At 54.2% G+C, this 15336-nt stretch overlaps 1 protein-coding gene across 1 annotated transcript in view; it reads right to left on the bottom strand.

Annotated features, from left to right (window-relative positions):
• Nucleotides 1-2936: 2936 nt before the first annotated feature.
• The window catches only part of FCGBP (Fc gamma binding protein), a 39776-nt gene continuing 27376 nt past the window's right edge, over nt 2937-15336 (bottom strand). The window contains exons 13-20 of the mRNA XM_049621119.1: nt 14533-15149; nt 13554-14097; nt 11959-12530; nt 10982-11555; nt 9591-9790; nt 6195-6578; nt 3237-3505; nt 2937-3112 (exon numbers count right to left, since the gene is read on the bottom strand). Coding sequence (XP_049477076.1) covers nt 3103-3112; nt 3237-3505; nt 6195-6578; nt 9591-9790; nt 10982-11555; nt 11959-12530; nt 13554-14097; nt 14533-15149 — 3170 coding nt within the window. The 3' untranslated portion in view covers nt 2937-3102. The remainder of the gene's footprint in view (nt 3113-3236; nt 3506-6194; nt 6579-9590; nt 9791-10981; nt 11556-11958; nt 12531-13553; nt 14098-14532; nt 15150-15336) is intronic.

The raw sequence follows: 15336 nt of genomic DNA, 5'->3' as shown, positions 1-15336 counted from the left end.
TATGAGAAATTACTAAAAACCTGCAAGAGAATGCACCAGTCTGTTCCATTCATTGCTGTATCGCTCTGTGCCTAGAACTGGGCCTGGCACAGAGAAAGTCCTCAGTAAATGTTACCAAGTGAATGAAAAAACCCATGCTGTTTTGCGTTCTATGTGCGGGGTGTTCCAGCCACACAGAAGCATTTCTGAAAATCTGTTTAAATATTAAGATGGAGAATCTGCTAAGTTCATTCGGCATTTCTGGAGGCTGTGTAATAATCAGATGGCTCCAGTTGGGGATCATGTCACCTACTTCTTATGGATTTTTACTATTTCCCTTCCAATTAACAGGATCTTTTTTTAAAGGACGAAAATACTGAGAGGACAGGGCAGATTTAGGGTTGCCAGCCCTATTTTCTGGAATCCTGGCACCATCTCCTGGCTCTGAGGTGTTTCACCTGCCAGCTTGCTCCGCAGACCTGAAATTGGCAATTCCGGTGAGTAGTCAGTGGGCGCCTTCTGGTCTGGTGCCGGGGACACAATGGTGGCTGCAAGAGTCCTAGGCCCCGCCCTCTTGGAGCAGACAGGTGCCCTGACAGTGTCAGCCCAGAGTGGTCGGGGCCAGGATGGGGACAGTACAGAACACCCGGGGCTGAGAAGGGGGGAGCACCGAGGGCTTTCCCCAGTTTTCTCCTATGCCCAACTCCCTCTGAACCTACCTTTTAGCTTCCTGCTCTGACCGCAACACAGTTCTGCCCGGAAGGCATGCCTTCCGTCCAGCCCTTCCAGGAAGGGGCTGTTTTCTTCAACTCAGCCCTCAAGCCACCAGGCCTGCAGATGGGGTGAGACCCTCCTAGCTCCTCATTGCCTAGCTCCCAGAACTCCAGAATAAACTCTCCTCTGCATCTTCCTACCGTGTCCTCTCTGCCTCCTCCCTAAGCCTCTGACTTTGAAGTCTGTGCACTCACACTGTAGCCCCAGCTCCCATTCCTGTTGCCTGTTCTCCAAAGTCACCGCGGCTCACCTCATAACTTTTGCTCCGGGCCTGCTGTCAATCAGGCTCCTCTTACGTGATTCTTGGTGATTTCAACTGTTCTGGCCCCTCAGTGCCTTGACCTTCTCTCCTCTAGTGATCTTGTCCTCCACCCAACCCTTCCTTCCCATGCTCACACCCCAGGTGGGGTGGGGACACAGTGGTGACTGTGGCAGCCCAGAGGTCCTAGCCCAGTGGGGGAGAAAGACCCCTTCCCAGAGAGCAATACCCCCGCCCAAACCGCAGCCCCTTCAGAATCTAGTTCCATGCGTCTCAGTGTCTGCCCATCGCGTCAGGTCTCTCCAACTCACGCCCTCTAAAACTACTGTTCCAATGACCCTTCGGCCATCAATCCGTTAAACTAACCTCTTCCCTGTCCCTCACCCCCTTCATGATCACACCATTCCCACCGCCCAGGATGATTCCTCATCCATCCTTACTACCACTCCGTGGCTCATACCCTCACGCTTTGTACTTGTTTCTTTTCTTTTTTTTTTTTACCCAACTGAGTCTACCCTCTCTCTCCTCTGCACTTGCATCCTGGCAGCTGAATGTGGATAGAGAAAAACCCACACTCTGGCTGGCTGGTCTCACTTTGGATTCATGATGACAAACCCAAGTGGGCCCTAATACTGCCCAGCCAATCCTACCACGTGCCCTGAATCCATTCATTCTCCCTTTCTTTCTTTCTTTCTTTCTTTCTTTCTTTCTTTCTTTCTTCTTTCTTTCTTTCTTTCTTTCTTTTCTTTCTCTTTCCTTCCTTCCTTCCTTCCTTCCTTCCTTCTCTCTTTCTTTTTCTTTTTTTAAATATTTATTTGTTTTTGAGGGAGAGAGAGCGAGCGTGCGAGCATGACTGGGGGAGAGCAGAGAGAGAGGAAGGCAGAGAGAATCCCAAGCAGGCTCCGCACTGTCAGGGCACAGCCTGACGTGGGGCTGGAACCCACAAATCGTGAGATCACGACCTGAGCCGAGATCATAGAGACCGATGCTTCACTAACTGAGCCACCCAGACGCCCCTCCCATTTTCTTATTTTCTCTATTAGTAGTATCGGCAACATGTTAATTTTTAAATGATACGTCAAAGCATAATTTACATATCATAAAATCTGTAAGTATATGTATGGTTCAGTGAATTTTAGGAAATTTATGTAATTGTACAACCATCACCTGACCCAGTTTCAGAATACTTCCGTCTTCCCATTTCCTACAGATGGAATCACACAATGATGGGCATTTGAGTTGTTTCCAGTTTTTGGTTATTACGAATAATGCCGCTAGGTACATTCATGTACAGATAGTTGTGTGGAAATATGCTTTCTTTTTTTTTTTTTTTTGGTAAAGAGTTCTAGGAGTCAAGTGACTGAGTCCTATTGTAAGAGTATGCTTACCTTTGAAAGGACCTATTTTATTAAAAAATTTTTTTAAATGTTTTATTTTTTTGAGAGACAGCGAGAGATAGAGAGCAAACAGGGGAGGCGCAGAAAGAGAGGGAAACACAAAATCCAAAGCAGGCTCCAGGCTCCAAGCTGTCAGCACAGAGCCTGATGCGAGGCTCGAACTCACAGACCACGAGATCATGACCTGAGCTGAAAGTCGGACGCTTAACTGATTGAGCCTCCCAGGAGCCCCTCTCTTTCCCTTTTTGACCCTTCCCTCCATCCAATTGTTCATCTTCTCTTCATCCACTCTTTTAATCATCCATTTCCTCCTCTTCCCATTTCTCCACCCCTCATTCACCCATTCATGTCCCCTTCCTCCCTCCCTCCCTTCCCCCTCCTTTTCACCCATCCACCCATCCATCCATCCACCCATCCTTTCACCCCCCAATAAATATTCATTGTGTGCCAGATGCCCCAGGCATCTGACAGCTGCTGTGCAAGAAGGAGAGTCATGGAGGAGAAGGCATAAGGCACACACATCAGCATGCAGGTTAGCCCAAGATATTTATTCAGTGCTTTCACAGGTGGCCTCAGTGGCTCATCAAAGGGGTAGAACAGGGTAGGGGCACACAGGGACACTGCGCACTCTCTAATTATTTCAGTCTCCAGGAGGATCAGGTCCTGAAGTGCTCATTCCTGGTGGATGGCTGATCAGCTGTGACTGTAAAAGACAGACTCTTAGCACTTCCTCTTGCAGACTGAGCACCTACCCCGACCTTCTGCTTCCCACGAGGGCCCCAGTGCCCCTGCCCCAAGTGGCCTGGCTTCCATGCTACATCCCTCACCATGCGGAGAAGTCCTGCGCTCTCCAGCTCTCCAATGTTGTCTTCTGGGAATCATGCCCATCATTGGTCTGGTCCCCGTCAAAGTTTCCGCAGGCCCCACACAGCTTCCCAGCATGGTCACTGCTGACCATCACGGCCAGCTGCCCGTTGGTGCCAAGCCACACCTGGACCCCTGCCTTCTGCTGGACTAGCACAGAGCCATCGGGGTTCTGACGCACGGACACAGATGTTAATACCTCAGCTGGGAGAGCCACTTGGAGACCATTGACCTGGTGGTGGTTGAGGAAAACACAGAGTGTTACCAGGATGGAGACTCCAAGCAAGACAAGAAGTTCAAGGAGCAAAAAAAGAGATGCAGGTGCTGAAAGCAATGAAGATGTGGATGGATGCACTGAATGGAGAGATGCATACACAGCTAGCTGGGGATTTGGGCAGAGGTTCAAAGGACAGAGGACAGATGGACAAAGAGACGCATCAGTGGATAAATGGTCATGCACAAAGCATTCTAAGGGCAGCCAGGATGGTGGGGAGCACTTTATACCAGACAGATAAATACATGATCAAACCCCAGCATCATCCTGTTCTACTTTTCAAAATAAAAGAAGCTTTAAGCGTGTCCTGTAAGTTATTGGTTCTCTAACAAAAGCAATTGCATGACTTAATTTTTCAATGCTGATGTCTAAAGACAAATAATGACCTGGAAAGTATCACAGTTATGTGAGAAAATTCCTGTTTCTCTATCATAAGCTGTGGACTCAGTAACCTTGGTAACCCTATCTGAGTTTTTCCTTTAAATAACTGTTGTCTCTTTTCACTGATGAGTTAATCCTTATAAAGTTAGATGCTCTGGAAAACCTTCTTTGAAAGAAAAGTTCTTTTTTTCTAAATGTTTTGGGTCTGGGTCTTCCTCTGGCAGATGATTGGAAAGATAGGTAGATATACCTGGATGGATGGATAGGTGGATGGATGGATGGATGGATGGATGGATGGATGGATGTGTGGATGGATGGATGGATGTGTGGATGGATGGATGGCTGGCTGGCTAGAAGATAGGAAAGAACATCTGTGTCACTCGGCACCTAGCCTGTTGTAGAGGGAACAGGGCCGAATGTATTCCCAAAACCAAATTTTTCCTGGGAATCATCTGCTGGGGACAAAGTGGTGATCAAGACAGATGGGACCATTGTCCACCTGTGGATTATATTCTAGTGATGGAGAAAGGCAATAAACACAAATAATGGATAACTTCAGATATCGAGAAGTATGCTGGTCAGAAAAGGCCTTACTGTAGAAGGAGTACTGGAACTGAGACCTGGAGGGTGAGAGGAGTCAATGCATACAATCTGGGCAAAGAGCCCTGTAGCGGCGGGAATAGCCAATGTGAAGTCCCAAGGCGGGAACAAGCTTGGTCTGCTGTACAAAAAGCAGAAAGGCCAGTGTGGCCAATCATTAGCATGGCTAATGAGGGAAGGAATTACAGGAAGTGGGGCTGGAGGCCAGCAGGAGTCAGATCACACAAAGCCTTGTAGGCCAAGGCAGGCAGGTGGCTTGAGTTTGGAATGCTGCTCTGGGAAGCCACCGTAGAGTTCTACCCCTGATCTGATTCACATTTCTAGAGCATCTGTCTGCCATATAGAGAACTGTTTCTTGATAGAGGAGCAAGGGAAGGTCAGGGGTAGGTGTCTGTTAACCTGAATTATGTATCAGGCAGATGGCCAGAGAAAAGGAATAATTGGTCCTGATTACCCTAAAGAGAGAACTCAAGCCTCCCTGCTTCCAGCAGGGCTGAGTCTTGGACCATCTCCGTGTGTTGGTGGGAGGACACAGACCATCCACTGAGGGAGGCGTGCATGGATCATAGCTGTATCTCTCCCCTGAATCCAGAGAACCCCGGTGGATGTCTCTGCAATCAACAAACAGGTCATGGAAATAGGGACGTGCTCCTCTAGGGACTTTAGTGTGGCCTGACATCCATGCTTGGGTCAGGGTCTCTGTCACGTGGGCCATGAATGATTAGACCGTAAGCCGGCATCAGCTCTGTTTGGCCAAACAGATCCTCTCTCAGAAATTTGAAATTGGTGTCGTGAGAGCTATGGAGTTTGGTAAATGCAAGGCAGCTCTAAGTGAGAGGAAGTCAAGGGGCAGAAGGGAGGGGGCAACGGGGCTGGAGCAGACTCCTGGAGGCAAACAATGACAGGCCTGAGGGGGTCCCGAAGAGCAAGATGAAGGGCAGGTGAGGGAAGGATCAGTGGCCCAGTTTTGTCAGAGTCCAGAGCAAGTTCCCACTGAGCACCTGGAAACCATCTCGGTCCCTTGTAGCCACGGTTACCACCAGCATCTTGTTCCCATCAAAGTCGTTGGGAACAGAGCCTGGTGCTGATGGGTTCAAAACTGGTGGGATCCCAGGCACTGTCTGAATTACTTAAATAAATGATTTCACCTTCTTAGGCCCTTGTTTATCCTCTGTGTTAAATGTCGATAATAGCAGTACCTGTCTTGTGGGTATGTTGTGGGGAACCACAGAGAATGAAATGGATTTGGTGAACAGCAAGTCTAAAAGACAGAGGCATAAATCCAGATAATACTGCCAGGGCACCTGGATCCAGCCACTCCTGAGGCTCTCTCCCTGGATTTTCCAGTTATGTGGGCTAGTAAATTCCTTTTTGCGCAAGGCAATCTGAATTCCTTTTCTGTTACTTGCGACCAACAGAGTTTCAATGAACACTATTATCAAAACTACTAATTCGCTTGAGCGTGTTTTTGCTCCTCGAGAACTCAGCCAGAACAGAGGGACTAGGTTTGAAATACTGAGACCAACACAAATCCAGAGACTAAACTGTGGAGATCTGGACAAAGAAAATGCAAGACAGATGGGCAGCCAGGACTGTGGGGACACTGCAACAGGAAGAACAAAAACCCAGGGGAGACAGTCCCCCGCCCCCTCATGCCCCGGCTTACCCACACGCCCTTCTTTGGGCTCACAGTCACGAGCCCATCCTGGAAGAAGATGTGAGCCTGGCCCACAGTTTCAACTCCGCCACGGCAAGTCTGGACATCAGCGACCACACGGTACCAGGGGATGGTTTTCTGTAGTCCCGGGCAGCGGTAAGACATGTCATAGATGCCAGGGGAGGTGACTGCTCTGCGGAGCCCATCAAAGGTGGTGAGGTTGGAACCCACCAAGAGGGAACAGAGACCTTGGGGGACCCAGCAGTCCCGGGCCTCAGCCTGGACTTCACATATGCGGCCTGGCGGGCAGCTGGACGCCTGGCACGTCAGGCCGGTGCTCGAGGAGCAGGAACAGCGCTTGCTGCAGTCTGAGCTCAGCAGTGAGGAGTTCACCTGTGCACAGAGAGAGGGGCCAGGTTACTGCGGTGTGATGGATCGGAACCTCCGACACAATCCTCCAGCCTTCTGGACCCATGCAGAATGATTTTGCAGCAACTTCCTTTAAGAGATGAAATTTACGGGGCGCCTGGGTGGCTCAGTCGGTTAAATGTCTGACTTCAGCCCAGGTCATGATCTCACAGTTCGTGAATTCAAGCCCCACATTGGGCTCTGTGCTGACAGCTCAGAGCCTGGACCCTGCTTCAGATTCTGGGTCTCCCTCTCTCTCTCTGCCCCTCTCCGGCTCGTGCTCTCTCTCTCTCTCTCTCACTCAAAAAAAAAATTAAAAAAAAAAAGACAAGAGATGAAATTTACTTCCCCTTCCCCCACGAATCTGGGCTCACCTTACAACTATACTTTGGTTATTATAATGCAGCAGAAGCAATGCTTGTACCAAATTCAAGCTTGCACCTCAGGGACCTTACAGCTTTCTCTCTCTCTCTTTCTTGGAACCCTGCCCAGCCACCATAGGAATAAGCATGGGCTAGTCTGCTGGAGGATGAGACCCCATGGGAGAGAGACAATGATCCCAGCTGATGCCACTGTACTCCAGCTGGCTCTCAGCTGACCCACCTTCTCTATGTTCACTACCTGATGACCTCATCAGATTTCATAAAAACCGAAAGCAACGTCTGATCCTCATTTGGACTCTGGCGCAGGGGAGCAGGTAGTCGTTGTAGAGGACATTATGAGGACAACCAGTAAAATTCAAATACAATCTTTTAGAGTATTGCATCAGTGTTCATTTCCTGATTTGGAAGTTAATCCCATCATAACCCTGTAAATGAACTTCCGTCTTGGGGAGTGCATGCTAAAGTACTTAGGGGCGAAGGGACACTGGGTCAGCATCATACTCTCAAATGCTTCAGAAGAAATGTGCATACAAACTTACACAGAGAGGTTGCGAAAGCAAACGTGTCAAAAGGTCAACAAGAAACTTAAACGACAGGTATCTGGGAGTGCTTTGTACGATTCTTGCAAGTTTTCTTAAGTTTGGATTCTTTAAAAATAAAAGTCTGGGTGGCTCAGTCGTTAAGCATCTGACTTTGGCTCAGGTCATGATCTCACAGTTCATGAGTTTGAGTCTCACATCAGGTGAGCTCGTGCCCCACTTCAGGTGAGCTTGAGCCCTGCTTTGGGTAAAACATGAGCCCTGGGTAAGCCAGGCTTCTCTTTCTCTCTCTCTCTCTCTATCTGTCTCTCTCTCTCTCTCTCTCTCTCTCCCCGACTCTCTGCCCCTCCTGGGATTCTCCCTTCTCTCTCTCTCCATCCCTTGCTCACTTGCACACTCTCTCAAAAAAATTAAATAAATAAATAAATAAATAAATGTCTGAAAACATTAAAAGAACAGATGTAACAAAAGAGATAAATACCATCTCTCTACGGATGGCTCCCCAGCCCAGACTTCTCTGGTGAATGCCAGACTCACGAATCTAGGAAACCTGGCACAGGCAGAGCTGTCAGGGCTGGGATGGGGGAAGCACAGGGGTAACCCAGCCTAGGGGATCAGGGAGGGCTTCCTGGAGGCAGTGAGACCTGGAGGAAGGAGAAGTTTGGCATGTCCTTCCCCAGAAGGCTTGAACTTCCAGGCCTTCTAGCCTATCTTACCGCCATTAATAAAATGGGGATGAGCAAGTATGGAATGTGGTCATTCATCTTTCCTTTATTTGGTAAATAGGCTTGTGAGGGGGCAGGGTGCCTGGTAGTTCAGAAGGTGGGTCCAGGCTGCTGGGGTGTCAATCCCAGCACCCCCGCTTGCTAACGGACAGCCTTGGGCTGACTTCTCTTTGTTGCGATAGTGCCTGGTGCATAAGATCATTAAATGAATTCGGGGCGCCTGGGAGGCTCAGTTGGTTAAGCGTCTGATTTCGGCTCAGGTCATGATCTCACGGTTTGTGGGTTTGAGCCCCGCATTGGGCTCTGTACTGTGAGCGCAGAGCCTGCTTCGGATCCTCTGCCCACCCCACCCCACCCCCCACTGCCTCTGCCCTTCCCCTGCTTGTGCTTGCTCTCTCTGTTCTCAAAAATAAATATTAAAAAAAAAGGATCATTCAATGAATTAATATCTGTTACAAACTTGGCGCACAGCAAGAGCTCAGAAAACATCAAGCACAAAAATTAATCAAATTTTCAACTTCTATCATGAAACGATTGCCAGCCTCACTACCTGCTGCACCATGTGTATGTTGCTGGCATTTGTACCGTATGATGAAGGTGGAGGCTGAGGCCCGGTGCCCGGCAGGGACCTTTCAGGCACAATGACACCGGATCCTCAGATACCCATGGTGCATGGATGATGATTAACCCCGTGTTCTAGATGAAGAAAGGCTCAGATGAGGGGACTGTAGGAGGCGGGGTAACAGCCCCCCAAATATAACAGGTTTCAATTCCTGGGACCAGTCAATGTTCCCTTACGTGAAAAAAGGGGTGTTTGCAGATGTGAGAAATTAAGGATCTTGAGATGGACAGACTGCCCTGGGTTATCTGGGTGGGCCTTAAATGCAATCACATGTATCCTTATAAGAGGGAGGTTTTGTGACACACACAAGGAGGCAAGGAGGAGGGGAAATGGGACACAGAGGCAGAAATTGGGGTCAGGTGGCCACAAGACAAGAAAGGCCTGCAGCCACCAAAAATGGGGGGAGGAAAGGAGTGGATTCTCTCCTGGGGCCTCTGGAGGGAGTGCTGTCCTGCCCGCACCTCGATTTTGCCCCAGTGACCCTGATTTCTGACGCTGGCCTCCAGAACTGTGAGAGAGAAAATTTCCCTGGTTTGAAGCCACCAAGGTTGCTTGCGGACCTTTGTCTCAGCAGCCTCAGGAAACTAAGACACTTTACCAGCATTGAGTCACCCCACTGGGAAATGGAGGTGGCTTCTCTGTCCCCATCCTTGAGGGGGTCGGCAGAGAAGCTCTGAGTCTCCCTCGGGCTCCTCTACCCTCCCTGCCCACCTCCAGCCCGGGCTCACCGGCAAGTAGTGGCCGTCATGGGTGCAGCCGCAGTCCTGCACGGGGACGCAGGTGCCCTGCGAGAGCAGGAAGCGGTCGTCACACTCGCAGCCCTCAAAGCAGCGGCTGGTGCAGCCCGTGAGGCCGGAGAGAGCGGCACAGGAGCCCTGGCAGGAGCGCGTGCAGGTGGAGTAGTGGCTGTGGGCAGGGCACTGGAGCGCTGCGGAGGGAGGAGAGAGGGCGGGGTCAGGCCTGTGGGTGTCGGGCCCTGCCCTTGGCATCCCACATACCGGATCTGGGCTGGCATGCTGGGGACACCAGCTATGAAGACAGTCTCATGCCCTGCCCCATGGAGCTCATATCAGTGGAAAAGATAGTCCCAGTGCAGTGTGTGATCAGGGCTGCAGGCGGAGGCGTGGACAGAAAGGTCAGGGCCCGGATGAGGCCAAAACAGGGAGTTGTGAGGACCCCCCTGGGCTCTGCCTGAGCAATCGATGGATGGTGCGGCTGTCCGGAGATGCAGACTTGGGGTCAGAGAATCGGAGGGTCAGGTTTGGGGTGAGATGCTGATGTCATATGGGAACACAGCAGGTGTGAGGGACCCGAAGGACACCCAGGGGAAAGTGTCCAGGAAACCACTGGACCCCCGAGGCTGGCAGTCAGGAGAGAGGTCAGGGCCGAAGACAGTGTCCCCTGTCAGCACTGAGGACAAATCTAAGGCCACAGGGGTGGATGACGGCCCCTGATATGGGTGCTGTCCTGCGGAGAATGAAGGAGACACAGCCCTGCCCTGGGAGTTTCAAGGAAATGTACCCCCATCCTGGGGGGCCCAGGTGAGTCACAGACTCAGGCTGTATTTTTTTTTTTTTTAATTTTTTTTCAACGTTTTTTATTTATTTTTGGGACAGAGAGAGACAGAGCATGAACGGGGGAGGGGCAGAGAGAGAGGGAGACACAGAATCGGAAACAGGCTCCAGGCTCCGAGCCATCAGCCCAGAGCCTGACGCGGGGCTCGAACTCACGGACCGCGAGATCGTGACCTGGCTGAAGTCGGACGCTCAACCGACTGCGCCATCCAGGCGCCCCGACTCAGGCTGTATTATGTGAGCTACTGGTCTGTCTGACCACCCCTCCCAGGGCCCCACAGAAAGGGTTCAGGATGAGTCCTGAGAAAGAGCTCTGTCTGTGGTTTCAGGAGCGTGGGCCCCCGCAGGGAGCCGGAGAAAGAGTCAGCGGGGCAGGGGGGGAGCAGACAGGGAGTGCTGTGGGAGAAGCTGGGGGCGGGGAGTGTGGGAGGGGCATGCTTCAAGAGGGAGGCACTGCTCCTGAGAGGCAGACAGGACAGGAGCAGGTCAGGAGGAGTCCCTGAGCCTGGTCTGGAGTCTTCCGAGGGGCTCCCCTGGACACTTACGGCAGAAGCTGTCTGTCCTCCAGGGTTTCACGGCCCCACCGGACGCCTGGCAGTCCGCCATGTAAGCGGCCAGGCTGCGGCAGAGGAAGGTGGTGTTGCCTTTGTGGACACACAGGTCGTACACGCACTGGCGGAAGTACTCAGAGGGGTTCAGCACTGCGTGGCAGCCCGCGAAAGGGCCCTGGGGGTCCCGGACCCGACCGCAGGCCTGGATGTTCTCATAGGGCGCCGTCTCCTCCGCTGAGCACACAGGGCAGCCGCCCGGCCCACAGCCCTCGCCACAGCCCTGGGAGGAGCTGGGCGCCCGCCACCCGGCTCCAAAGGCGTCCACGCTGGGGGCCACGGCGCCACTGGGCAGGACAAAGTCGTCGCTCCAGTTGCCGTTGAAGTTCCCACAGAGGCCACAGAGCCGGCCATGGAAGGGGCTGGGGATAGATATGAGGACATGGGCATCGCCGTCAAAGAGAAGCCGCAGTCCCTTGGTTGTCTGCAGAACCATGTTCCGGCCCTCAGCGGTCACCCGCACACGACCTACAGCCACAGGCAGGGCCACAGCCTCGCCATCCACGGTGACCTGGGTGGAAAGGCCACGGGGGGGTCAGGGACTCACAGTACCACAGGTGAGACAGACCCCTCAGACTCCTGGCGTGGAGCTATGTCCCTCTCAGGCCCTTTGGGGTTGTACCATGTCCTTGGACTGCCCAAGGGTGGGACTGTGTCACCTTCAGACATCCAGATCTGTGTCACCCTTAGTCCCCTTGGACTGGGGTCATATCTCCCTCAAGCCCTCAGGGTGGGCCCTGTCCCACTCAGAACCTGCCTCCCCGCCCCCCCCCCCCCCCCGCGGGGCCCCCCCCCCCCCCACCCCCCCGGGGGGGGCCCTTCCCCCCTCCAAACCCGCCCCCCCCCCCCCCCCCCCCAGAGTGGGGCCACGTCCCCTTCAGACCCCCAGGGTAAGGCCACGTCCGCTTACTTACCCTCAGCCCCCGTGCCAGTACCACCACCTGGCCAGCCACAGTAACCACCAGCTGTTGGGGATCTCCAGCCGCGTTCTTCTCAAGCACAATGACAAAGTCCTCGTCCCCAGGCTGTGGGCGGCAGACTTGGGCCAAGATGTAGGAGCAGGAGCCGTGCAGGTCATAAACACGCCCATCAAGGGTGACATAGTGGATGCCACCGTTGGCCAGGCAGCGGCCACAGCCTGTAGGGTGACAGGCCTGGACACCGTCCTCCACTCGGCACTCCTCGTAGGGTCCGCAGGCCGCGCCCTGCTGGCAAGTGACTTGGCCACCCGGCCCGCACTCGCAGCGCCGCTCACACTCAGGGCCTGGGTAGAAGGACTCGCCCAGAGGGTAGTAGCGGCCCTCGTGGAGGCATCCGCACTGGCCCACAGGCACACAGGTGTCACCACTGAGCACGAAGCCGGCATCACAGACGCAGCCCTCCCGGCAGGTGTGCACGCAGCCGTCGGGCACAGAGAGGCTTGGGCAGCTCACGGGGCAGGAGTCACCGCAGAGCTTGTAGTGGCTGTGGGGAGGGCACTGGAGGGCTGTGGGGACAAAAGGGGAATGAGCCGGGAGGGCAGAGGGAGGGCCCCGGGGGGGGGGGGGGGGGTGACAGAGTGGGAGAACCGGCCCAGGGGAATCTGCATGTTCTGCCTGAGAATATTTCATGAGCGAATCCATCCAGGGATCTGAGCAGAGTGTCTGATCCAGTACATCTAACTGGGGGATTCGGTGTGGGGATGGTGGAGACCAAGTCTCTCTGACCACGTCGTGGGTCGGCCTGATCAAAAATTTCTATAGATGAAGTGAATTTGACCACCTACATCCGACCAAGATATGCGGGATTGGAACCAAACGTGTGGGTATCTTGGGGGGTGGCTCTGACCGGGCTGCGGGACCAAATGTATCCCGTATCTCTGGTGTGAATACACCTGACTGTGGATGTCTGGCCTGGAGCCTCTGATGGAGTGTCTCGGACAAGGTTGGTGTCAGTGGGACTCTGACCACGTATATCTGATTGGGTGAAGCTGACAGGATAAATCTGACCAAATGTGCCTGAGGGGGGAATTGCCCTGGACTCTGACCGTGAGCCTGTGGATATCTACCTGGGGCTCTGTCAGGGTCACGATTCTACCTGGGAGTATCTGCCCGAGTGTCTCTAACCGGAAGGGTCCCTGGCTGAGGTTATCAGACCAATTCTATCTGACCTTGTGGATTTCAGTATTTGAAACAGGGTAGGTGCATCTGACCAGGTGTAACTCTCTAGGTCTCTCTGACCAAGGGCACCTCGCTGAATAGCTATCTGTGACAGGGTCAACCACCCCAGTCTATCTGACTAGGATATCTGAGCACACGAATCCCGGAGAGGATCCAGCACCTAGGGTTTCTGACCAGGTGTGCCTGAGTGTCTGCCATTGCAGTATGTGACCTGGTGCATTTCCGTGGGTAAATGCCACGGTGTACTTTTGACAGGACCCACGGAGGAGAAGACTCTTGTCTAAGAGCCGTGTGAAGAGGGCAGGCGGGAAGACGCCCACTGTGTGGACCACGCGTGGATCCGTACTCACGACAGAAATCCGGCCGCCTCCACTCGCCGAGCGTGGCCCCCGCGGCCTGGCAGGCTGCCACGTAGGCCTCCACGGCAGGGCAGAGGCCTCCCGGATGGCCCTGGGCTTGGCAGGCATCCAGCAAGCAGGCCTTGAAGTAGTGCTCCGGTGGCAAGAGTCGGTGGCAGGGCGCCAACGGGCCGTCGGGGGCCGAGATCACGCCGCAAGCGTCCGGGCCGCCGAAGGGCTCCTGCTGCTCTGGCGTGCACTGGGGCGGGCACGGCCCGGGCACGCACTCCCCGCAGCCCTCCGCGCCGCCCACCTGCCAGCCTGCGGGGTTCCCGCCCACAGCCTGCAGGTCGTCGGCTGGGTCCCGGTTGTAGTTCCCGCACAGGCCACAAAGGGCGCCCGCGTACGCCGCCGGCACGCGCAGGCGCACGAAGCTGTTCCCGTCGAAAGCCAGAGAGAGCCCCGTGGCGGCGGTCACCACCACGTCGGCGCCACTCAGGTAAGCGCGCAGGCGCGAGTCCAGCTGATAGGGCAGTGCTACGAGCTCGCCGTCCACCTGTGGGTACCGGGTAGGGGTGGGGGTCGTGAACGGCGCGGGCACCGGTTCGAATTTTGACTCCACTACCTACGGGGGGGTGGGGTGGGGAATGGGGTGGAACCCTGAGTGAGTGATCTACACTGTGTGATAATAAGGATGGTAGGAGGAGGAGGAGGAGCCTCTATAGACACGATGCCACTGCCTCCTCACAGGACCCTCTGAGGCAGGTACTATTATTAGACCCATTTTATAGTGGAGTAAACTAAGGTTAAACTAAAAGAATAAACTAACTTTATTAGTTTAAATGGGGAAGACCTGCTGCTCCAAGGCCTATACTCTGAACCCCCTCCCCCCATTACGTCCCACTAACCTGTGAAAGGTAATCAGGGGAATGGCAGACCCCTCACTGTCCCAGACAACCCCAGGGCTCGTCTCTGGCCCCAGACCCCTCACCTGCAGCTGTCGGGGCCAGCGGGCACTGAGGGTCAGTCTGTGGTTGTACATGTGCAGGGTGACGCTGCGAGTGTAGCTGACGGCCTGGCTGCCCCGGTGCTCATTGACTACGGTGACCGTGAAGTTCTCGACACCCTTGGGTGGTGCAGAGCAAGGCGCACTCAGCAGGTACTCGCAGGTGCCTTGGAAGTCGAATCGGTGCCCATCCAGGGTGATGTAATGGGGGTCACCCCAGGCCTGACACTGAGCTGTGCTGACAGGGTGGCAGCCGTGCTGGCCAGAGGGCAGCAGGGCACATTCTTCACCCGGCCCACACTTGGCAGGCTTGCAGACCAATGAGCCACCCCCAGGCCCGCAGTGGCACCTCTGGGAGCAGGTGGCATCGGCCCAGAACTCACTGCCAGCTTCGTGGTAGGTGCCGTTGGCCCAGCAGCCACAGCCACCGTCCAGGGGAACGCAACGGTCAGCACTCAACACGAAGCCCGGATCACACTGGCAGCCTTCGGCACAGGGGCCCTCACATGGCGTTGGGGTCGTGGGGGGCGCGGGGGACGGGCAGCTGGCTGGGCAGGGTGGGCCACAGAGCTCGTAGTGGCTGTTCTCGGGGCAGGACATCTCTATAGGAGTGGATGGAGGAGTGGGAGGGAGAGAAAGAGAGAAAGTGCTGTCGGGGGGTGGGGTCAGAGGAAGGGGAGGAGACAGAGGCAGAGAGAGACAAAGAGGGACAGACGGAGGGACTGAGAGAAACAGCAAGAGGCACTGACAGACAGAGAGAGGGACACAGAGGAAGACTCGAACGGAGAC

This window comes from Panthera uncia, assembly GCF_023721935.1.
Source record: "Panthera uncia isolate 11264 chromosome E2 unlocalized genomic scaffold, Puncia_PCG_1.0 HiC_scaffold_19, whole genome shotgun sequence".
Lineage (NCBI taxonomy): Eukaryota > Metazoa > Chordata > Mammalia > Carnivora > Felidae > Panthera > Panthera uncia.
This window is presented reverse-complemented; position numbering and strand designations above follow the sequence as displayed.